Raw genomic sequence first — 23,826 nt, 5'->3', positions numbered from 1 at the left:
AATATCACCAAGAGTGGTAGTGATGTCGCCCTAAATGTACCTTTCCGGCTCTTCGGCAAGTTGCATGTGACCGTAGCTACGCAAAATCAATACGGGCCATGCATTCCTTGGGTACTCCGCGAAGAACAATGCATCATCTACCGTAGAGATATACATAAAAGCCCTGGAAACACGACCAAGTTGCGATTCCCGATCAAAAGTTCCGTGAAGAGCGTTTAGTCGGTATACGATTTCGTGGTATCGCTGCAGTGGCTGTTAAACCACTAAACAGACTCTGGTTTACACGTAAAAATGTATGAAATGACGATGCTGCATTGGCATATATAGTAATGATGGCGTTGAAAGGCCCGAAACGTTGCATATGAGAACGGGACAGTCCCACCTTTACCGATTCCTCATGCTGGAAAACTACTTATACTATTAGTGTCAATCCCTAGTTTTCAAGACTCGACTGACTGACTGTCTGCCTTGTTGTGGCTACTAATAAACTTGCCTTGTAGATCCCTGCAAGGCGTTGCTGCACGAATAAGGGGTCTGCAGCTGACGAGTCAGAGCCTATAATTACGCGCCGCACCCCATGCTGGCAAGGCAGCTACGTGAAACGGTCTCAGTCGCTTGTTAATAATAAAGACTAAATGAATAGTCGGCGACCTTCACTACGAAGATATAAGTTGCACCTTGCATCCCTCGACAGTACCGAGAGATAAATTGCACCTTGCATCCCTCGACAGTAGCGAGAAATAAGTTGCACTTTGCATCCCTCGACCATAGGTACCCAGAGCCTTTGCAACCGGAATGGAGGAAGCTTCTGAATCGAATTGCACCACGTGCGGCCCCCAAGAGATCTACATCTGGAACCCCGGTAAGCAGATTGCCTTGCCTAGTGTGCGCTATATCGCACGCTGCTAACGATTTTGTAGATGGGGGTGACACGCATCTTCAAAGTCATATTTCATCGACACTTCTCCAGCAATACCACCAGCATGTGTTACTCATGTACGTATCTAAATACTCCCCCGGCGCTCATGCGCTGATGATATCTCAAGCTTTGCAGACGCAAACACAATTCGCGAGTGCGTACATTGTAAAGACAAATTCTCGGCCAACTTCAACATTCCACAGGTTTGGTGGGAGGAGCATTACAGAAAGGGAAACGGCTACTTTGGCTGGGAAGACGTGCTCAATGAGGCCGAAGAGGTTCAAGGCCATGGTAGGCGCCATGCCATCTCGAAGATAATACTGGCACTCACGCTTCATAGTGACCTGGTCGCACTTCCTGACCAAACAAGTCCGCCTGGACAAAACGGGCGACAAAAATGGTCACAAATACGAGTGGATAAAAGTCAACACCTTCACACAGTGGCTCAAGTCAGGACGCCAAGTTGTCCTATCATTTGAACAAAAGAAAGGCAAACCAGACACCAAGCGTCAAACCAAAGAGAGCATTCGCCGCACGCTGCTGGGCTCACTTGCCACTCGCGAGCTCAAGGACCCGTTCTGGGTATACTACAAGCTTCTGAGCTTCATTCTCGAGCTGAATGACCGTTCCATATGGTCGATCAGAGACTGCGTCCGTGACATTGAACTGTACGAAAACGATCCTAAACTACCCAAGAAAGATGTGCAACAGCCAGAAGATCAGACCCGAAAGCCGAAAAACGGGCCTGATTACCGCTCCCTCCACGACCTCGCACGCCACGCTATCCACATCGCCGAGGTGCTCACCGTCACCCGCGAGACGATCCAGCACATCACCGCACAGCACCGCGACTGGGTGGACGAGGTCCACAACAGCCGAATGCAGCGCAATTACAGGTTCATCAAGAATGTGCAGCGGCGCCTCTTATTCTACGAACAGACAATCTCCAGCTTCCACCACCGCATGCTGTCCACAAAGGACCGTCTCACCAACGAGATCAATCTCTCCTTTAACAAGGTTGCGCAGAACCACTCCGAGAGCGCGGCGAACATGGCCGTCCTAAGCCTGGCGGACAACTCCGTGATGAAGAAGATTGCGTTCCTGACGGCTGCGTTCCTGCCGGCGACCTTTGTGTCGGCAATCTTCAGCACGTCCTTCTTCAACTTCAACCCAGAGGCGAACAGGTGGGCAATCTCGAACAGGTTCTGGGTGTATTGGGCCGTGGCGATCCCGTTGACGATTGTCATGCCGATCGTGTGGGTGCTGCTGAGTACAGCGCCAGTCTGGCTGGCAAAGGCGAGAGAAATGATGCGAGGGAAATTGCCAGAAACCTTTTTCAAAGCAGGAAACAATGGAAAGCAAAGTGGTTCATCTGTAGGATCGGCAAATGCCGCCAGCCCGGTATAGGGATACAAGGCATGGCGCTATGATGGATAATGTGTCTGTGACCCCAGGGGGGTGCCTGGACAGGTTATATGAGCCTGGTGATGTGGATTGTGTTGTTCCCTAGTATGGTTCGTTGTCGCCTTCGTAGTAGTTAATGAATTGATGCTGATACGACCTTGTGTTGATGGCTATAATGTATTGAACCACAGAATAGATCAGAGACGAGATGGTCGGGATGCCGCCATTATTTTGACCAGGATCATGGGATCTGTGAACGGCCTGGGCACTGCGTAAGGCTCCGCGGAGGTGTGGTCCGCTCAAGAGGACCTAGGAGTGGAAGACTATAGGAGCATAGTGCCCTGAACTAGCTCGAGGCCTATATTAAGCCTTGAATTCGTTCTATATGCTTTCTATTGAACGTTTTACAAAAGGCAATTTTCTCTTCTAATTCTACTCTCTACGTGGAAGGAAGCGGTGAAAGTGTGGTTGATCGTAAATGTCGTCCCAAGGGCTAAGAGCTACCATTTAGAGATTCAAATAGGAATGATAGGGAGCTGTGTGTAATTGTGTCTCCCATCACCAGAATGAATGTGATTAAACCCGGCGAAGCGCTTCCTGTCGCGGTCTATCGGATCTTGATGCAAGAACAGGCCACTGCCGCAAGTATCCCTTGACGATACCTCGAAGCGTAGCCTATGCCCTGGAGAGATGACGAGCGAAGTCGGCCGGATCTCGACATCAACCTCATAAATTTTATCTGCCGTCATGTATTTCTCGCCCGTGGAGACGTATTCGTGGTACGGGAGATAGTGGCAATGTCGCGCGTTGCCTGGATTCGTTTCGCGAAGACAGCAGCGCAGCCCACCCTTGACCTTGCCCTCCTGTGTCCAGCCTTCACGATGGTCATTTTTTAGCCATGCGTCCAAGAAGCTGAGTCGAAGTCCCACTTCCTTACTGTAGTAGAATGGAAGATCATGGCGGCTCACAATGAATCGGAGATATTTAAACTTGGAGGCCGCGTACATGTAGTCGTGAACAGTTTCCGCGTAGATGCAGACCAATGCCGCCCCAATTGGCAACTGAAAACCGTGGCACACTGATTTTTTCCAAACAAAAGTCTCGCGTGGCGTAGTGCGACTGGTCTAGAAAGCTATGCGACACGTTGTCGATGGTTTGGTCGCATCGAGCCTTTGCGCGCTCTTCGTCAGTCAAATCTCCCTCAATTGTGTCGTCGCCCCAATTCTTCTCTGACCTGCCAGGCAGACCGTGCTGGCTCGTAATGACTTGCACCAGAAACTTATGAAGTGTTCCGAGAGTATGCCCCCGTGCCGACATCGGTCACGATAGTGATCAGACGTGCCTTCCCAAGGAAATGATGCAGGCCAGGCCACGGGAGACCGTGCAGCAGCACGCCACTGCGTTCCTGCAAAGTAGCTCACGCCGAGAAGGCCGAATTTGCCGGCAGACCACGGCTGCGCAGCAGCCCATTCTATTGCCTGGCAAAAAGAATCTGTGGTATCGGCAGACATGGAATCCAGATATCCAGGAGACTGCCGGAAGCCACGCTCGTCGCAGCGTACAACAACGCAGCCCTTGCTGCACCAGGTCTCCCAGGCTGAGTACTGAGATTTCTGAGCTGTATTAAGCTCTGCAAATGACGTCGGATGGAATTTGCTGCATGGTATGTCCTCGCCATAAGGCCCAAAGGTCATGCTGATGGGGAATTTGAGGCTGATGTTTGGGTCTGCAATGGCTGGTAAACATTGCAACAAATCGGACAAAGAGAGTCTTTCGTTGGAATAGAGACAATTTTCTCGACGAATATGGCATTTACCTCGTCCACCCAGCCTACATAAATGTCTTTGATTTTGTTGGGCGGTGTTGCCTGAGGTGAAGCTGACGTTGGAAAAGGGTCAAACCAGAGGTATCGAAATGCTTCTGAGTCACCATCTTACAGTCTAAACATGAGTAAGTTATATCTTTCACGAACCTGACTGATGGAGTCAGTGAACAAGTACAAGACCAACTGACACGGCCCCGCAAGTTAGTCGCAACGGAGACTCATCGTGGAGGGGACACGGTTCATGCGGCCGGCTACCCCATCATCCCATCCTTCCGCGGCTCCATCGGCTCGGCACCTGTGGCACTGGTAGAATAGTCTTTGGTTCCGCAAATGTGGAGATCATGTTTTGATCTCAATCGTGTGAGTGGCAGGCAAATGGTTGACTTATACCCTAATAAAAAGTCCATGCTGGCGTCGGGAGCGACAGTTGCAAGGAAACTTGTCCTCTAACTTGGAATCCAAACTCTCAAAGCCTTCTTCTTTATTCCTATCCGTGCAGTCTAGTAATTATTAGATCCTGCAGTGGATTGGAGTGCCGCCACTGTCCACCGTTCTCATCCAACGGTTCGCATCTGGAGGCCACGTTTTTTTTTTCACACTCTGATGGTTGGCTTCCAGCGGTGGGTGGCAAATGGCCCTCGCCAGACAGGCGGCTCCTCGGGATGCCATGCGGCTGCAGTCAAGGAAAAAAGGGCGAAGCTCTTGGCAACCGTGTACTGAGTATGGAGTGCTTGGGGGCATCCTCTATTATGCCAAGTCTCTTACATAGGCCGGAGTAGTCCACCCGTACCTGGGTCATGACTCAAGGCTATATTGGCTCCGTGTATCAGTTTTCTTCTGCTTAGACTTTGTCCAGGTCCTCTCACTACTCATTGTAAAGTAGCACCCGAGTGATCGGACCTAGATCATTACATATTCTGAGAGCCGGCTGGGCAGCCGCCGCCGCCGCCGCCGCATTGTGTCATGTACGTACAGACATATTGCCCTTTCACTGTTTTTTTTTCTGCAGGTAATCCAGCAAGACTGACCATCAAGTTGAAATTCTTTTGTCCGGATTTTTGAAATTCAATGTGGAAAAGCACGTGTTAGAGGTATTAAGTTGCGAGGATTTGTGTGATTGAAAGTAGTGATTGAATTGAAGGTCTGACTTTTGTTCGAGAACAGTTTGAAGACCATGAATCTACATCAAGAGAGAAAAACATATTTCTAATGCCCTGAAGCGCGCGATTTACCATCACCTCATGTAGCCGCTTGACATGTATAGCGCCTACGTTCAGTCCTAATGTTGCTTTGCACCGCATTGAGCTTCGTAATCATCGTTAGAGCAACTGATTTGAACGCAAGTAGGAAGATAAAACAGAGAAATATTCTCGTAGCCATCTGGGCAGCTTTCTGTCTCAGGAACGGTCTCTTCGGAGGGCTTGGGGCAATCACATGCCTTCTGCTCGCTCGGCGCTGTTGGCTCATCTGTAGGCTTTCCCGCCACGGCTATAGGGGTGGCTTCTTGGGCCTCGGGATTGGCCTCTTGAACCTCGGGCGTCGCTTCTTCGGCCTTGGCGCTGCACTGGGCTTTATAATCATCGGCCGAACATTTGATTTGAGCGCAAAGAGGAATATTAACAGAAGAAATATCCTCGTAGCCATCTGGACAGCCTCCACTCACCAAAGCATAGGTTTTGAAAGGCTCAGAGCAATCACAGGCATTCTGCCCATCCTGACCTTGTGTCGAGTTCTGTCTACGTGTAGGGCTTGCAGACCCGAGCGCCGCAGCGAGAACGAGGATAGCGAGCTTCATTTTCGAGAAAAGGTGATCAAAGTGTCGAGGCAATGCTCAGATGAGTACAATTGTGGTGTAGTAAGGGTTCATCATCGCAGAGTAACCCAGCTGTTTCAGTATTTGGGCGCAGGCTAGGCATGCTGCAGCCGGAAATTTCGTCGCTCGTTGTGCTCAAATTCCGCCTCGAGATTCTGACTCGCCCTCCAGCCACTATATTCCCCTTGAAGCATTATGCAACTTCAACAATGAGCTGATTCTGGCGTAGTATGACTTGCGTTTAATGATATGCCGAATGGATAATACGAGGCGTGACTGAGTCGGGTGAATTATGGGCAGTCACTTAATTACTTATCAAGCCTAGTCACATTCAACTAAGAGTAATTTTGCATAGATGAGTCTCTAACAAGTTTCTACTTTATCTTTTATATCCAAGGGTAGTTTTGTCCTGGCTCCTCCCGCTCTAAGCTAGAGCGTTTAGTCTATCTTTGGCTACGGCTTTGCGCTGTGGTGACCGACGGTAGAAGACTGCCCCGGGAGATCCGCATAGCTCCGTTCGGTTAGTAATAAGGATATAAAACGGACTAATACAACCCAAGGATCTAAACGTTAGTGATTTATATTTGTGCCCATAGACCTGAAACCTTGATACCAGAGCGATTACAAGCCCATTACCTACAAGTCACAGAATATACGTACCACTTTCACTGGCAGCACCTCATTACACTATTTAAAATAAAAGAAGACCTACCAGGTTGGACAAATAACTAGCTGCCAGATCTGCTAGACACTCAGCCACATGACGTGTACACAAAGTACCCAGTAATCATCAAGCAATTGCCTGATTCTTCAATCTGTCCTCTTGGATTTTTAAGGACGCTAGAATGATTCATACCGCATTTCCCATACTCGTTAAGCTACTAGGTAGAAACGTCGTTACGTGCTAACTAGTGCCTTGACTTGACTCACGTCATGAGTCGATTGTGACAAGAAGCATTGACACTAATCTTAATCTCTCGTCTTATGTTGAGTCTAGAAAGTACTTACATGAATCGATCCTTTAGGAAGACCGTCCCTGGACAAGTGCACGACGAGCCTATAAAACCAGCACGACGAGCCAGAGATTTCGTCCAAATTCAACACAGTCATTCTCGCAATACAGATATCAAATCACTTGCTCGATTTTCATCCTAATGTTGCTATAATCTTTACCAAGATGCAGCTTCTTTCTGTCCTTCTCCTTACTTCGCTTAGCAGCATGGGCGCAGCTGCCCCTGCAAGCTTCGCTGATGTAAACGACCAGAAATCTCCAGCGCGGGGTCTGTCACTAACTCTTTCCAGAAATTATGCTCCGCGACAAACAACAAACCTGACTGCATCGACCCTAACCAGATCTGGGGCGTTTTTAGTGATGAGCCTAAGGTCGAGGAGGTAGACAACGGCGACAGACCGATCAACTTTGAACCTGTCAAGCCTATCCACCCTATTAGGCCTACGCCAGCCAACCAGCCACCCACTGACCCGAAAGCGGTCTGTGATGAAAAGTCGAATGCATTTTACGATAACTGCGTGGATGTGGAGAAGAAGCCGCAGAACGAGTGCATCTCTGCTAGCGACAAGGTTCTAGATGACTGCCTGGCTGCCTAGGCTGCGACTGTGGCTGTTTCATCTTATGCCCTGATCTTGAGTTCCTCAACCCAAATACTCAGGGTCTAGGATACATTTTGTCATGGATATAGCTCTTAGTGTACCCTAAGTACCCTAAGTCACTACCTTTTAAAAGGCTACTCAATACTCCATTGAAGCCTTTGGTTCTACTGCTTCTACGCTGGATTTAGTGAATGTAGCAGAACAATTTCGAAAAAAAAAAAAAAAACGCTGTAATGCGTCTACTGTTTGTCATTTACTCGGATTACAGAGTCTAAAAACCAGGCAAACGAATTTGCGGAAGTTTTCTTGCATGAAAGGTTTCCTCTTTTTAGAGGTGCGTCCGCGGATCTCTTTGTGGCCTCGGATGTTACGGGAGCAAGCCGGAAATGCACTGGCGCGAGCCAACGGTTTCCGCGGCCCAAAAACGCGCTATACCCTCAATACTTTGCTTTTCGCATTCTCTCGCGCCTCTTTTCAGCCTTCTCCTTCTCCGACAAGTACACAGCGCCAGTGAGACGGAAAAATGGCTGATAGTGATGAAGCCGAAAGCCGGGCCGCTCCCCCCGATGCTGCCGGCGTGAGGGAGCACGCTAGCCGAGAGGCAGCCACGGGCAAGGGAAGCGCTTCGTCGCCTGACAATCGCTCGCTTCTGCGTCGGAGGCTCAAGCTACCCGCCTTGCTGGATCACTTCAACAAGCGAGATCTCAAGATTGTATTCCGCTGCTGGATCGCCACCTGGGTCGCGACGCTGCTCATATTCATCCAGCCGTCCCTGGACCGCATTGGCATCGCCACCTTCTTCGCCGCCTTGACGCTCTACATTGCCCCGCCCGCCACCATCCTCCTGCCGTATCTGCTCTCCGCCGCTTCTGCCCTGCTGGGCATGTGCCTGGCCTGGGCATGGGGCCTGCTCACGATGAAGGCGGCCCTCGCGGCGCGCCCGGCGCACGAGACGAGCGCCCGGCTCGCGGCCCTGCAGCAGAGCGCGGCCCAAAAGGCGCGCGAGTCGGGCGCGCTCCCCGCGGACGAGGCCAGATTCCTTGTGCTTGACGGGTTCATGCTCGATGCAAGAGTCACCGCCGTCTTCTACGTCATGATTTGTGTCTTCATCTATGCATTGGCCCGCCTGCGCCTGACCAATCCCAAGTTTAGCTTCATGCAGATCTTTGGCACCATCATTTCCGACATTTTCTTGCTGAATGCGCCCAGCCTGCCCTCCTTCAACGCCAGCATCGGGGGTGTTTTGGTGAAACCCGGCGCGATTGGGATTGGTCTCGGGGCCGCCTCGTGCGTCTTGTTCTTTCCCCAGTCCACGTCGGCCGCCATCATGGACAAAATGGAAAGCCTGCTTCGCTGTTTCGACATTTCCATAAGCGCTACCGATAGGCGTTTGCGCAGGGAGCCTGTAGACCTGGCGAAGCTCAAGGCGGATCGCGCAAAGCTGATTGGCTTGTGGAAGGCCATGCAACCTCTCATGTCGCTGCTTCCGCTTGACATTTCCCGCTGCTGCTGGAGCGCAGATGATCTGGTGGAACTAAACAGGCTCTTTCAACAGGCCATGCGCAAAAGCGTAGCGCTGATTGATTTGCACGTTGCCGCACTTTCCACGGCAAGCCAAGATGAAATGCTGATGCATTATCGAGAAGAGCAGGCCGACACAGTGGCTATAAATGGAGGCGAACACACAGGTCAATTTCGTCCTGGTCATCACCACTTGCAGGAGCTGACAGCAATAATGAGTGCTTTGCACGGGTCCGAACACGGCGCTCTTCCAGAGGGCAGCGCAGCGCTGTGGGATGTCCCAGCGCGACTCTTGACAGCGTGTTCCGAATCCATCGACCTCGCTTGTCGCTGCGTTCACGAGGTCAACAGCTGTCGCTGGACCAAAAAGCTCGCGAAAGAGACTGCTGGCAGCTTCAGCAGTGAGCTGCAGGCCAAGGCGGATGAAATGCGGGTACTGCGAAAGAGGTGCGCTGTAAATACGCCTGAAATACTCATCGCAAAGTACGAGGGCCTTTTTGATGACGAGGGTAGCCTCCGGCCCGATGGCGGCGATCAAAACGATCCGATGCCCCTTCGCGACACCACGACCATTCTGGCACTCAATGAGCATGTGATGGATTTCTCTTCCGCGCTAGAAGCGTCAATTGACCATTTAGTGCTGCTTCTCCGCGAGCGAACCGAGAGTCGTATATGGATGCCCATCACGATACGCCATGCCGTGTCGTGGCTCGTGAGCCCCAAGTCATCGGACCAGGCAGTGAGCAGCGGTTTCGCCACGGACCACAGCCCGAGCTTGGCTGAAGCAACGGATGCCGCACATGGGCCTGCCGGCCAGATCAAAAGCCTGAAGAAGGTGCGAGAACTCAGGCGCAACGGCATGCCCAAGTCCCGAACCAGCAGAGCCATCATCACCGCGTACAGATGGCTCACGAACCCGGCCGGGATGTATGCAGCGCGTCTGGTGATTGTCACCATCGCGACGTCCATCCCTTCGGCGATCCCGCACAGCGCCGGCTTCTTTTATCGCGAAAAGGGCATCTGGGCCGTCATCACGGCGCAGCTGACCTTGCTCCCCTTTATGGCGGACTTTGTCGTGTCCATCTTTTCGCGCGCGGTGGGGACCGTCGCCGGCGGCGTTCTCGGCATGCTCGCCTGGTACATTGGCTCCGGGTCCGGCAGCGGCAATCCGTACGGCCTGGGAGCCATCACGGCGCTCATGACGGTCCCCCTCGTCTGGCTGCGCGTCTGGGGCCCGCACATGTTTACCGTTGCCGCCATCATGTGCGGTGCCACGTTTGCCCTGGTCGTCGGCTTCAGCTACGACGACCACCACATTTACCAGTACGGGCTTCCGGGCCAGGGCTACGAGGCGTTTTGGAAACGAGTCGTCACCGTCTTCATAGGGCTCCTCGCCGCTGCCATTGTGCACGTTTTCCCCAAGCCCACGTCCGCCACGAGCCACGTTTGCCACGGCTTGGCCAAGTCGGTGCGCCGAATGTCTGACCAGTACGCGATCCTGCTTCTGGCTCAGAAACGGCCCGAAGAGAACACCGGTCTCTGCGGCCTTGCGGAGCGCGACTCGCTCGAGCTTGGCCACTCTCTGTCTCTTTTGGCCCCTTCAATTCACTTGGTCAAGGCGGAAATGAGTTTTGGCCCGTTTGACCAGAAGACGTTGCAGAGAGCTCTAGAAGAGTGCCGCAATCTGAACCAAACTCTCAGCCGGCTCTTGAGTACTGCCCATAGTCTACCGCCGGCTTTGAAACATCGCTTCGAAACCGTAAGCGGCCTGGTCGATGACCATGTCATTGGTGACATCATGGCGGTTCTACATATCATTCAGCAATCGTTTGAGAACGGGGCCTCGCTACCCGAGAGGCTACCCACACCTCTTACTCGAACGTTTTATCATGCGTGGCAGCGCAAGAAGCACACTGTCGTCGATAGAGCACACCTGCGGCAGGAAAGCTATCCTCAGTACTGCGTCGCGATATCCTCCTATCTCAGGTTCCTCTCAACCATTGACAATCTGGTTCTTCTTCTCACGGAGACATTGGGGGAGTCGCATATTTTATTTGGTTGGGGCCAAGATACTTCGGTGTAGTTCTCCAATCGAAGCATGGGTCGGTCGCGAGCCCATTCGAAATCCTCCCAACCAGCTTGTGGGAGAGGCGAGCTTGCTGGTCCGACTAGTATATACTCCAGTAAAGCGGCGTTTAGCAAAAATAGAAAGGGGAAAAAAAATTCAAAACTCAAGAGTAGAGGATAGTAATGATAGACAGATAAACGGACTCGGGTCGAAAGGGCAAAAAATAAAACTTGCGGCCAGTGTGACTCGAACACACGACCTTCAGATAGGTATCTAAATCCGTAGGATTGAAGTTGGACTTCAGTCTGACGATCTCCCAGCTAATCTATGGCCGCTAGTTGTCTCCGCAGCAGAGATAAATTTACTTCTATAGTCATGCCGAAAACCCAAAAGAAACCTAGGGGAAAAGGAGGATACCGAGATGAGAAAGAGGCAAAAAAAAAAAAAAGAAAGAAAGATAGAAAAAAGAGAAAAAAAGAGAGAAAGCAAAACAGCATTTCATAATTTTTTTTTTTTAGAAATCTCGAATGCTTATTCGCTCCTCCCCCAACGCCTTCTTCACTGCTGTCCCTGGAATCCCAGTGTTACTCGGTAGTCATTCGTTTGGCCGTTCTGGCTGCATCTGCAACGTCACATTCCCACCGTACCCTGGCGTCGTAAATAAAACTCTTGGCAATGTTCACAAAGGAGAACACATTTCGTTTGCTAATAATGATGCCACTAAAACAGATTTCCCCGCCGATGCAGAAGGTACGCAATCTAAATCAAATCGCTCCCATTACCAGACATTCTCGTGCACTCTCACATCATATACGATGGCGGCTTCCAGATTCGACCTCAATCACTCTCCGAATGCTTGTCAAATACGGGAAAAAGCTCGCGCAGCATCCACCCACAAGCTAGCAATGAGCAGCACCGCATTGAAGCCGGCCATCATATAGAACGGCGCTCCAGTATTCACCCTATCAAATAGGAAGCCGCCCAGTTTCGTCAGCAGCAGGATGGCGGCGCCGCCGCACAGTGAGTAAACACCCGCAATTGAGCCCTTGAGACGCACTCGCGAGCCGGCCGCCTCGTCGGCCGCAATACGGATCCGAGGCGCATGATCATCGAGGGACTCATCTTCGTCAGGAGCGAGCGAGGGGCCCGCCTCGTCACGCAATGAAGTCCGCTGCAGGTCGACAGCGAGAACGCCTTGGCCGAGAACGCCTAGGCTGCATACGATGCTGCCAATCTGGCTGATGCCAATCAGTGTGACGACGAGGAATACAGCAGGCGTGCCGCCACGGCCGTCTACATTCTTAATCTCGGGGCTTTTGAGCTGCGGCAAAATGAGGTATCCGACGATGCCAAATACCGTTGCAATCACAATGGGAAAGTTGACGCGAGTCTTGCGACTAGATACGTAACCAAAGACAGGGGCACAGATGAGGCCCATCAGCTGTGCGACGCCTGTGAGGATGGACGAGAGAATGTAGGCGGATCGGCACTCCTTTTTGAGCTCCGGCGAAGAGTCGTGCGGCGATCCCGTGCAGTACCCGTTGCTGATAAAGTAGGTGTTGACGTAGAGCGGGATGAACAGCGAAATGGCTACCGTCGAGGCTCGAGCGACAAAGCCGCCAATGTAGCCGAGGCTGATCCTAGAGTCCGTGAAAGCTAGAAGCACCGAGTCTCTGAGTAAACTGATGTATGGTACCACTTTCTGTCCATGTTCGTCAGCTTCATTCTGCAGCTGCGTCTGGTACCAGCTCTTGCGGCCGAGAAGCACGCGCCAGCCTTTGCCATCCTCGCCGTGCAAATTGCGTAATCCAATAAAGACGAAGAAAGCCACCAAAAGCGACACACCCGACACGACGTAGAAGCTATACGATACGGCCTGCCCCGGCGTAACTCCGTCGATGCCGCCGAACCTGACAGGCAACGGCAAGAACAAAACTAGAGCGAGCAAGGCGCCACAGCCAGTGAACAAGCCGACGAAGCCAGCCAAGACCGATGGCTTTCTGGCTTCGGTGGGTGCTGCAGGGGCAGAGCCGTCTCGCTCCCGGGAGATGCTGCGTGAATACCTCTCGGGTGTGATGGTGGCCTCAGACTCCACCGAGAAGACGGCGCTGTGACGGGGATTACGCGCGATCCTTGGCGCAGCTGGCTTGTTGTTCTTGACAAAGCCGGCATCACTCGTTAGCGAAGGCAGAATAGCCGTCACCATAGTGGCGCTATAATGGAACGGTTAATAGGGAGGGGTGGGCACTGCGAGGGGGCGGGCAGGGGCAGAAAAGTAACGTACGAGGCCGACGCGCCGACGGCGAAGAGTATGCGCGCAAGTAGTAGCTGAGGATAAACATTTTTGGCCTGGACGAAGAGGGCGAGGGCAGCCGCGATGATGGTGTATCCGATGGTGGCCACCCAACGAACACCGAGCCGATCCGAAACAAGGCCCCATGCCGGACAGGCGACGAGGGCGACGAGTTCGTCGGCGAAGCCCAGCGTGCCGACAATGTTGCCGACGCCGTGCTTCTTGCCGATGAGATCGGTAATGACAAAGGAAATGGAGCTGTTGAGGAAGACGAGAAAAGAGATGCTGAACAGCGAGATGCCGAGCAGATAGGTCGCGGCTTGTAAGGGTGTGGTGGAGGGCGAGAAGGGCAAGTAACGTGAGACTGAGAGCGCCATGGTGGGCGGCTTTTGAGCAAGGCAAAACAGTCTCGCCCGGAATAGATTTTGATTCTGGATGTGAGCCGCGACGGGACAAATTTCGATGCGCGTAATCAGCAGGCTCACATGGCGAGTCTATGTTTTGTCTCGAGAGCAGGGCGAAGCGTGAGCCCGAGGTGGCGCGGACCTAGCATCGCGTTCCGAGCCACCCATGACCCCTTACATAATCCATGCCACGCAACTAGGAATAAACAATAATACGGCTATACGAATGTCTGTTATAGAATGCTCTTTCCTAGGCGTGGGCGTAATCATACTTTTCGAAAACATGATTAATAGTAGTGTGGCGATATTATTTTTGGCAATATTGACTGGCTGGTGACATGCAACACGCGGAAACCCAAATACATGGATACTGACTGACTCGGACGTAATTAATCGCCAGAGTTGCCAGAGGAGTAAAAGTGGTCCGTAAGTCCGTTTCACTGTAGCAAATTCACCGTAACAAATCCACCGTAACAAATCCACCATAACAAATTCACCGTAATAAATCCACGGCAATGAATCCACCCTAACAAATCCACCATAACAGATCCACCGTTACAGATCCACCGTAATACACCGTCGACCGTACAGAGTCCCAATCCGGTAAATCCAGCCCCTAGACAAAAGAGTAACCGCAGCAGAGAAGTAAATAATACGGGCAACAGAACTTCATCTCCTGTCTGTAATAGTATCATAGCAATTAGACTGGCCGCTGAATTCTCGCAGCATCTCCAGTCGACAAAAACTACATGCTCACTACCATCGACCGGCGAACAGAAGCGCGCAGGCATAACGAAGCCTTTTGTGGTTCAGAGCCCGGCTGATGAGCTGGCAGTGCGAAATGGCCGAATAAATACTACAAGTTGGCACAAGTGCTGGCCTTGATCGACGCGACGTAAATCATGACGAAATCGCTAGGAATTTGTCACGTGGTGCTGTGCGGCGCTGTGCCGTTTGCTCTCCCGCCCACAAGATGTCGCGAATGAAGTCCTTAAAGTTGAGCAATAATCGTCATTGCTGACCGCCATCAAAATACAACCACTGCAACTGTCTTGAACATGCTTAAATTACTCGTCATCTACAACTTGGTATTGGCAATCACCTTCGCATCCAACATGTTGCAGACTTGTTAATCTGGAATCTAGGTGATGCTCCTCCTCCTCGGTGTAGCTATGTGAGTGCCACTGGCCCGCCACACCCTCGCCAAGGGTTCTGCTAATTATCTCCAAAGCTTCCGGCATGTCACCGCTACCAACTTGTCGCTGCCGATATCCCCAGGGTTGACCGCCAGCACCATTGCATTCCTTGTTTTCGCCGTCGTCAACGCCGTCGTCTCCGCTCGCCTGGTTGCCGTAGCCCGCCCGCACAAGATGCTTGGCCAAGGTTTACGTGTTGCGCAGGCCATCATCACCATTGTGCTGGCCACGCTCTTCTTCTCCTACATTCCAGCCTCGGATGCACGGGACTGTTTACTCTCGACCGTCTGGCAACGCCTATTCAGCCGGCACGATGGGGAGTCGATCCGTCGCATCCAGGACGCATACAATTGCTGCGGATTCAACACGGTCCGCGACCGAGCCTGGCCCTTTCCGAGCCACCAGACAGCGCGCACGTGTGAGGAAATGTACGGCAGATCACTAGCATGTAATCGGCCACTTCGAACGGCAATGGGTCAAGCGGCTGGAGTCGAGTTTGGCATCGTGCTGATGAGTGCACTTGTTCAGGTACGTAATTACGGGATATCGCACTCTATGAACTATCATCATGAACGCGCTCATACCTGGCTTTCACACAGATTGCATATCTCCTACTTGAGGAATACCATTCACCATCCCCCAGTGCAGCCGCACCAAGTCGCATTGCTTATCGGGATGCAGCAAGGACCCCCCTACTTCCCCGCGCATGCGATGATACGGAAAACATTTCTGAAAACGACGCAGACGAGGGCCATGCAAACAATCGAGGCGAAACGGGTGACCATGAGAATAGCCCTTGGCGCTAGCGGTTATAGGAAATTGAGGACATGATGGGAAGGATCTACTAACATCCGCAATCATAATGTAGAAACCCCCATAAAAATGCAATCTGGTGGTGCTAATACAATATCGGTATTAGTAGCTATACACAGACAAGGTAACAGCCAAAGAAGACGCCAGAACAACAAAGAAGATGAAATAAAATGACTGGTATTCTCATTTATTTTTCCGTCGTAGAGAGATTGATACTGAGTAAGTCCACTCTGCCGTTTGCTCTTCTGGCGATACGCCTTATGGTGTCAACGCCCGCATAATGAGAAAATCCGCACACCATACAAGTTCCTTGCCCATGTTCATCGCAGCCAATGTCTCAACAGTTCTGCGATTGCCTTGGCAGCAGCCTCAAAATGGAGCTTGTTAAATTATTCTTACAACTTTTTATTTCCATTAATAAATGACTATTGTACGGCATATTCATCACTAGTTGACCCTTCATCTTCTTCGTGGCAGCCGTATTCTTGGCAGTCACCCCTTTGGGTAGCTACCGAGAAATAGAAAGGCTTGTTAATCTCACTCGATTTAGGCTGCTCTTGGGAAGTCTCTTTGTCGGTTACCTCAGCATGAAGTAAGTCCAAAACGTGACTGTGCCCGTTAGTATTAGCCCAGTCCCATGCTGTTAAACCATAGCGATCTTTCTCGACAACGCTGGCCCCGTGTTCTTTGAGTAGCGATATCATGTCTGCCTGGCCTTCTGACGCGGCACTGTGGAGGGGTGTAGCCCCGTACTCGCCAGCCTCATCGACGTCTGCATGGTACTCGAGCAGTAATTCGGCCATTTCGATGGATTTGTTGTCGACTGCAATATGCAATGGCGTTCCAGTATACTTGGCTAACCAAAGTGTTAGAAATATTCCCAATGTCACATGCAGCGAAGATGTCACGGCTATGCGTTCGGGCTCTGACCAGGGTTCTCTTTTCTGATACGTACCATCAGCATCGACGTCGGCTTCGTGATCCAACAATATCCTGGCAACCAAGAGATGGTTATTCTGGACAGCCTTGTGGAGTGGTGTCGCATCATATTGATCCTCAAAGTCGACAACGGCTTCGTGGTCCAACAGCAGCTCCACCATGTCGTCATAACCCCGAGCGGCGGCCAGGTGAAGAGGCGTTTCGTAGGTCAGACTAGACGCGTCCGAATACACGTCATTATCAAGGAGAGTCTTCAAAATCCTAAACTGGTTGTGTGTGACAGCCTTGTGCACAGACATCTCGCCGAGCCGGTCTTTGAAAAAAGGGTTTGCATGAAGGCTGAGAAGCAGTTCAACAGTCTCATCTTGGCCACTTGCTATGGCTGCGTGGAGTGGGTCGGTCTCAGTCTCATCCTCCGCAGGCTCCATGGGCGTATTGACTGTTGCAAGTTGTCTGATAGCCTTGACGCAACCAAGCTTGGCCGCTAAAACCAATATCTTGAAACGAAAATTGGAAGCATCTTCAACCTTGTCATCTGTGTCGAGGGCAAGGAGGGATGAAAACGTGGAATCCAGCAACAGGTATCGAGCTAGCTGAGACTGACCAAGGTCTTTGAGAAGGAAGCTGAACTCGTCTTTGACTCGTTTGTCAGTTGTTGATTCGATGTGTCGGGGCAATGAAGAAATAACGTAGTTGAGCAAAGGGCGGTCTTCCAGTAGTTCAAGCAACCTCTTGTAATCATCTTGTTCCCATTCTGCGATGTTGTCCCTCTTTATCCCTGCGGCGACGAGAACTTGCGTGGAAAGAGACCACGCAAGATATCGCGTGAATACTGACGCGACAACGTTTTTACCTTGCTCCACAGACATATGAAACGGGGCCGCGCTCTGATCCTCCCTTAGCAGAAAGTCTCTCACACTTTCATGAATCAGCTGTACAAAAGGATTTCTGTTCTCGAGCAGATCACCGCAGACCGCCTTGACGCGACGATCGAACCTCATCACTCGAAGGTCCGAAATCTGGAGGTCCGGGTCGAATTGGTCTTTTTCGAGGTAAGAAGGAATGATGCTGGCATCTCTGATCTCTTCCAGTCTCAGCCGCTCCAACGAAAAGGAAGCCAGCTGCAGCAGCTTTCGGCCTTGTTCGATGTCCTTCGGTTTATTTTTTGCAAGTCGCACAGTGATCTGCTGGTAGACGTCGTTTAACTTGGGCGGCAACATGGTCTTGAGCTCACGAAGCTGAAACTTGCTGAAGCCCTCATCTGAAAGGCTCTTGAACTCTCTGAGGATGAGGTCCACCCACAGAAAGACACCCTCTGCATGCTTCTTGATGTAACTCTTGATGTCATCGAGGACGGCGGAGTCGAATTCACCCTCGCTGCTCTTGCCAGCCTCCAAAATCGCCTCAATCTGTCGGTCTACGACTTTGCTGATATCTGATTCATTTTTATCCTCCATGATCAGCGACTGCTCGGTGAGTGTCTGCAGGTCCAAGTCAATCGCCTTTCTGGGCAACGGCCGAGTCGTCATGACACCCTTGAAAAGCCCCAGAGATTGGGGGGAGCAGACTGATTTCATGCTGCGCAGAATCACAGGTAGATCCTTGTTGTCTGACTCGTCCATGGCATCCAGAATGACGAATATTTTTCCGTCTCGCTTCACGTTTGATAAGGCGCTAAAAATACCAACAAGGTCTTTTAAATCCCAAGAAAAGGCGTTGCCGTCGGATCGTCGCCGATCACGATACGCCTGACGGAAAGCTGGGAAGAAATCGGGCTCTTCGCTTAGCAGCTGGTAAAGGATTGACTGCATCATAATGGTGTGACTTGTTTCTTTCTGGCCGCCGCGGTAAGAGTAGAAGAAGTAAGCGACCAGTGAGTTTTCAGAGTCACTTGAGCTCTTGATTGCGTTGACGATCCTCTTTGCTAGAGTTGACTTGCCACTTCCAGGCTTCCCCACAATGAGTAGAAGGCTGGAGACATCAGAAGATTCCCATTCTCTATAACTTTCATCTTGCTCTAGCCACTCGTAGGTACTCGGGTCTGGGTCGTGAACTGTCCCGGGTCGTGCATCAAAATCCGCTGAATTAAGCGTCTGGAGGCAGTCTGATGAGGTGTTAGTATGTCCATATGATTCACGATCCCGGTTTGGCACACACCCTGCATTTCCTTGTTCTTGTCGATGTAAATGATCTGCCCCGTCTGCATCCCCTTAGGCCTAGTTTGAGGAAGGGTACTAATGAAAATCTTGACAATGGGCTCGAATTCGTCGGCCGACTTGGGCTTCCGCAGCTTGTCCTGTAACGAAAGCAGTTCAGCTATAAACCCGCCCATCTCATGGCCCAAAACTTCCAGGGAATCAATCAAAACATAGACTCGACGCTCCCGGGACTGTCCTATCAGAAGGTGATATAGCAATCGAAAAAGGCCTTTTAGGGTGTTGTTAGCTCGTGGCAAATGCTGTTTCCTTGTCGCTTCCCTTATTTCTTCCTGCATTGCTTCATGCCCCACAAGGTCCAACAGCAGAGACACATTACCCTCAGCAAGCTGAGATACGAGAGTTCTGAGGAGGCGATGGCTGTGTTCGAGTGGTTTCAGTCGTCCACTCTGCTCGTCTTCGCGAAATGATGGCGAGAAGTAGATCACTTTTGCTTCTCTTTGGTCATGTAGAAATCTCAAGAGTTCAAGAAAGATGGTCAGATTTTCTTGTCTGCTTTGGCCGCCGAGTTCGAGGATTCTTGTCACGCTGCCTTCATCCCATTCGATGAAATCTGGGCTGTCAAAGAACCATTCATGCTTTACCGAAGGCTTTTCCTCCTTAAATAAAGACTGCAAGTGCCCATATGCCTTGAGCTTGCCTTCGGATAACCCAATGCCCGACAAGTAGTGCATTAACTGGTCAGGGTCGGTAGTAACGGGCGACGCTCCAGGTTATGTGAGTTACAAGAGGTTATATTCACGTGGGTTGATCAATCTCAACTCACCATTGCTGTACTGGGGTATGAATACTGCTGTTGTAGCAAAGCTATGGTTCTCAGAGAGTAAACTGCCGTACGGCGATGCAGCCATGTTGCGAGGGTCCGTGGCCAAGGACGCAGTGTCGTCTCGTGAGTATATATGATTTGGATGAACATCGTGCGTTTTGCAGACCTCGGAGCGCTGAGCTTCGGCACTGTCGGTCAGCTGCACAATCTTTCGGACCAAAGAGTGCCCATACCTTTGTCCGACGAGGTCTCGAGATAATCCGTGATGGCACCGAGTACCGCTCTGTATCCAGCGTCGTTGGCTACACCAAACTTGCAGACCCCACGATGATCGGCGCGGATGGCCACTTCGATCTCTCGTTTGACGTGTTTCAGAGTCGCTGACTCATATGGAACAACCTATTGCACTTATCAGCTACCATTCGCTTGACGGGAGCTACAACCAACCGTGCCGTCGATTCCGTATATGGACATGGGCAGGGTTTCGTAGAAGGAATGCACTGAGAAGTCGCTCTGGTCCAATAACTGGCAGAACTGTTTAGATATTCTCTCAAGAAGTTCGTTATTTGGAACCAATGCGCGCAAGACCTTCTGGTTAGGACCTTGTAAAGCAAGTTTAGCCAAGTTGGTGGCCAGCAGACCCCAAGAGGCGAGGTGGCTGCCAGAATGTGGAGTTCCGAGGAAAACTATGCCCTTGGTCGATTCGACTATTGGTACAAACTTGGGTTGCAGGGAATTTTTTGAGTCGAGGAGCGCCTAGATCAAATTAATTGTGTCCGTTGTTTCATCCCGCCTGACTTACTATCTTGACCAAGATTCCTCCCAGACTGTGTGCCACGAAAATGAGGGGCCGGTCAGGCTTCAGTAAGGTCAGTCTTATGTTTAGAAATAGTATCACTTTCTTACCTCTTCTTTTCTCTCCTGTTGAAGTGCTACCATCAAGTTGTTCCCATGTCTGGTAATGTTCTGCTGGCTCTGAGAACCAAAGAAGTTTGCAACGACTGAGTCATAACCATATGTTAGAATCCTAGCATTTTGTAGCTTATCTTCCCTGGATAGTAGGTCGGAGGGCCAAAAGATGCCTCTTCGTAGCTCTGCCTTATCCTTTTTGCGCCAAGAAAGCCAGGGCCGCTTCGGGGCTTGTGACAAATCATGGCATGTCCACGTCTTCTCGGGATGCCCCTGCAGGCCGTGTACAAATACGATGCTATTCTGAGATTAGCCATCTGAGCGCGTCGGGTACGCCTTGCATTTTGGCCACGGATATCATACTCTGATGTTGCTCCCGGAGGAGCTGCCACAACAGACAGGCCCTCCCCAACGATGGTTGATGGGGTGTTCATGGTGAAGTGAGAGCACGTAACGGATAGGAGATTATGATGGAGATTGAAGGGCTAGGGATTAAATTAACCAGGCAGGGCGACACATGGATACTCAATAGGTGCGGCTGAATGGCTGTTGAGGTGGTTAGTCAGATTCCGGGACGGCCCGACGTAGTCCAACCCCGCTTCAGGAAGCCTTGGAAGCTAGAGGTTCCAACCACACATTTCCATCTCACGACTCGTTTGATACCAGAATGGCTTCCTATAAGTTCTGGAAAGCGCAGCCTGTGACACAGTTCAACAGTGCTTTTGAAGCATCCGACGGCCCTATACGTGAAATTAACCCAGAAGACATCCCGCCAGAACCAGAGAAGTTGCTCCCAGGATACGAATGGGCGACGCTGGACTTGGACATTGAGTCTCACCTAGACGAGGTGTTTCATTTCCTAGAAGAACACTATGTCGAGGACTCGGATAACGAGTTTCGCTTCCGCTATTCCAAGAACTTTCTAAAATAGTATGCTCCCTTCATTTAGCCCGCATCTTTCTGCTTACCATGAACCCATAGCGCCTGGCAACCTCCAGGGTGGATCAAAGAATGGCATCTGGGCATTCGTTCTTCGGCATCGAAAAAGCTGGTTGCCTGCATATGTGGCATCCCTGCAACCATCACCGTGAGAAAAAAAGAACTTCGCGTCTCCATTGTCGACTACCTCTGCATCCACGCCTCTTTGAGACGCCGACGCCTCACCCCCGTACTAGTTCAGGAGCTGACGAGGAGATGCTATCAAGCCGGTGTGCACCAGGCCGTCTACACCTCTGCAACCATTCTTCCTAAGCCTGTCGCCACAACTTCCTATTTCCATCGGTCAATCAACTGGCTGAAATTATATGAAGTTGGCTTTACCTATGTACCTACTGGCTCCACCAAGGATACCGAGATAGAGAAATATGCCCTCTCAGAACAACCCAGTGTCGAGGGGATACGCCTTATGACGGTGGAAGATTTACCACAAGTATATGATCTCCTTTGCCGGTATCTTGAGCGTTTTGATCTTGCCCTAGCACCCACACCAGAAGAGGTGCAGCATTGGTTGATTGGGACTGCAAACTCGCCCTCCGAAGAGATCATCTGGACATATGTTGTTCAAGATCCAAAAACGCTCGCCATTACAGATTTTGTGTCTTTCTTTGTCGTAGAGACTCTGACACTGAAGAATCCGAAACACAAGTCGATAAAAGTCGCCTACCTTAATTATTACGCCTCGGAAATGGGATTCGGTCGTCAACAATCAGATCTTCAAGAGAGACTTGGGCTCATCATCGGTGATGCTCTCATCTTTGCAAAATCTGTAAGTATGATGCTTCTCCGGCATGCCTACAACAACACTGACAATTGTGGCGCCATGCAGAACGGGGTTGATGTGTTCAATGCGTTGGAAACGTATCACAATCACATATTCTTCGATTTACTCAAATTTGGCAGTGGGAGTGGCATGTTGCACTTTTACCTTTTCAACTATCATACAGCCACGATCCCGGGAGGCTCTGACAGCCACCTAGCATCGCACAAGCTCAAAGGCGGCGTCGGGCTTATCGTGACTTGAAGGGAACAACACGGACGATGAAATGAACGTCAAAGGATCTAGGCACAAAATGTGTCATGAAAAATCTTTGATGCACCAGACTCGGAGTCGGAGTCGATGCAGATGCACGAGTCGGGCATCTAGTACCAGCCGGCGCGGGTGAAAACGCATCTCGAGCAGCTGGCCCTGCAGGATGTCAAGCTGGCAGTGCAGACGGACGCCTATCATGTCCGCAACGCTGACAAGTTTATTGACATGTTTGGCATCGTGCTGGGGTGCTTGACAGATTTGGTTCGGAGCGAGTAGCAGCACAAGGCGCATTTCGTGGAAGAGGTGACGGAGCTGCTGAAGGGAGCACCGGATGGAAAAGTAGTATCGGGCAAAGTTTGAAAGGTGATGTGAGATATTTTAGACACGACTGGGCGGGTAAAAAATTGAATGTGAGACGGTTGCTGGCTAAAATATGATGGCTAATTGGAGAAAGGCGCTGTCTGCCTTCTAGATCTAGCGGCGGAGCCATAGACGTTAGCTCCCGCCGTTAGCAGCGTTTTGATAATGTCTAGATGGACATTCCAGTCCATTCCTGTCCTCTTTCTTGCCGCGGCCATATGTCCCACGCCTATCTACTAAGAGAATTACGCGTAGGAGGAATCATGGCCTAGGCCCAAAACAAGAAAGAGGAACTGAAATTTAGAAATTACCCCAGTCCACAGCATCCAAAATCGCTAGCTGCGCCCGCCATTTTGAAGAGACACAACTGTAAAGTTTGACAGTGCACTCGCGTCTGTAATCAGAAGCTGCAAGCTATCAACGACCTGGAATACCGGGCTTTAGTGTGGAGCCCCACTGGGACGTGGCGGAAGAAATTGCTGTAGTTGTTCGCCCTCCTCCAACCTGGGATTCACACACCTCCATCAACGACTTGCTTCCATCCGTATCATATCGCCTTCATCTCTACATCATTTCTCTCGTAACTCTGTTCGATTTGATATCATACACGCACTCAGCGGAACTTCGAACAAAGATAGTGATGCAAACAGACGACCAAATCGCCTTGCCAAACAGGGAGGCCATCGAGGCGGCCGAGAACGTCTATCATACTGTTCAAAGGGCATTCCCCGAGGCTGTAG

At 51.0% G+C, this 23,826-nt stretch overlaps 8 protein-coding genes and 1 non-coding gene across 9 annotated transcripts; 5 read left to right on the top strand and 4 right to left on the bottom strand.

The window, feature by feature from the left end:
• Positions 1-795: 795 nt before the first annotated feature.
• On the top strand, positions 796-2,326 carry V2A60_000641 (uncharacterized protein; the record flags this gene model as incomplete). The annotated part of the gene is made up of 4 exons (XM_083252009.1): positions 796-862; positions 921-996; positions 1,047-1,210; positions 1,260-2,326. The coding sequence occupies 4 exons, from the start codon at positions 796-798 to the stop codon at positions 2,324-2,326; spliced, it is 1,374 nt and encodes a 457-aa protein (XP_083108135.1).
• A 512-nt stretch (positions 2,327-2,838) lies between these two features.
• V2A60_000640 (uncharacterized protein) lies at positions 2,839-4,017 on the bottom strand (the record flags this gene model as incomplete). The annotated part of the gene is made up of 2 exons (XM_083252008.1): positions 2,839-3,384; positions 3,745-4,017. The coding sequence occupies 2 exons, from the start codon at positions 4,015-4,017 to the stop codon at positions 2,839-2,841; spliced, it is 819 nt and encodes a 272-aa protein (XP_083108134.1).
• A 3,121-nt stretch (positions 4,018-7,138) lies between these two features.
• V2A60_000639 (uncharacterized protein) lies at positions 7,139-7,569 on the top strand (the record flags this gene model as incomplete). The annotated part of the gene is made up of 2 exons (XM_083252007.1): positions 7,139-7,213; positions 7,264-7,569. The coding sequence occupies 2 exons, from the start codon at positions 7,139-7,141 to the stop codon at positions 7,567-7,569; spliced, it is 381 nt and encodes a 126-aa protein (XP_083108133.1).
• A 526-nt stretch (positions 7,570-8,095) lies between these two features.
• Positions 8,096-11,176, top strand: V2A60_000638 (uncharacterized protein; the record flags this gene model as incomplete). The annotated part of the gene is made up of 1 exon (XM_083252006.1): positions 8,096-11,176. One exon carries the CDS (start codon positions 8,096-8,098, stop codon positions 11,174-11,176), a length of 3,081 nt encoding a protein of 1,026 aa, XP_083108132.1.
• Positions 11,177-11,392: 216 nt separating this feature from the next.
• Positions 11,393-11,496, bottom strand: V2A60_000637. Its single transcript has one exon. It is a non-coding gene; the product is annotated as a tRNA-Phe (tRNA).
• A 524-nt stretch (positions 11,497-12,020) lies between these two features.
• On the bottom strand, positions 12,021-13,831 carry V2A60_000636 (uncharacterized protein; the record flags this gene model as incomplete). Its single annotated transcript, XM_083252005.1, has 2 exons — positions 12,021-13,374; positions 13,446-13,831. The coding sequence occupies 2 exons, from the start codon at positions 13,829-13,831 to the stop codon at positions 12,021-12,023; spliced, it is 1,740 nt and encodes a 579-aa protein (XP_083108131.1).
• Positions 13,832-14,916: 1,085 nt separating this feature from the next.
• Positions 14,917-15,934, top strand: V2A60_000635 (uncharacterized protein; the record flags this gene model as incomplete). The annotated part of the gene is made up of 4 exons (XM_083252004.1): positions 14,917-14,946; positions 15,004-15,032; positions 15,090-15,582; positions 15,923-15,934. The coding sequence occupies 4 exons, from the start codon at positions 14,917-14,919 to the stop codon at positions 15,932-15,934; spliced, it is 564 nt and encodes a 187-aa protein (XP_083108130.1).
• Positions 15,935-16,444: 510 nt separating this feature from the next.
• On the bottom strand, positions 16,445-21,131 carry V2A60_000634 (uncharacterized protein; the record flags this gene model as incomplete). The annotated part of the gene is made up of 11 exons (XM_083252003.1): positions 16,445-16,476; positions 16,517-16,723; positions 16,823-18,910; positions 18,964-19,233; positions 19,342-19,728; positions 19,789-19,968; positions 20,022-20,187; positions 20,236-20,544; positions 20,591-20,647; positions 20,695-20,995; positions 21,061-21,131. 11 exons carry the CDS (start codon positions 21,129-21,131, stop codon positions 16,445-16,447), a joined length of 4,068 nt encoding a protein of 1,355 aa, XP_083108129.1.
• A 233-nt stretch (positions 21,132-21,364) lies between these two features.
• On the top strand, positions 21,365-22,717 carry V2A60_000633 (uncharacterized protein; the record flags this gene model as incomplete). Its single annotated transcript, XM_083252002.1, has 3 exons — positions 21,365-21,591; positions 21,679-22,462; positions 22,523-22,717. The coding sequence occupies 3 exons, from the start codon at positions 21,365-21,367 to the stop codon at positions 22,715-22,717; spliced, it is 1,206 nt and encodes a 401-aa protein (XP_083108128.1).
• Between the last annotated feature and the right edge of the window lie 1,109 nt (positions 22,718-23,826).

The sequence above is a fragment of the Cordyceps javanica genome, chromosome 1, assembly GCF_051103115.1.
Source record: "Cordyceps javanica chromosome 1, complete sequence".
NCBI lineage: Eukaryota > Fungi > Ascomycota > Sordariomycetes > Hypocreales > Cordycipitaceae > Cordyceps > Cordyceps javanica.
Note: the sequence above shows the minus strand (reverse complement) of the source record. Positions and strands in the feature narration are given on the sequence as shown.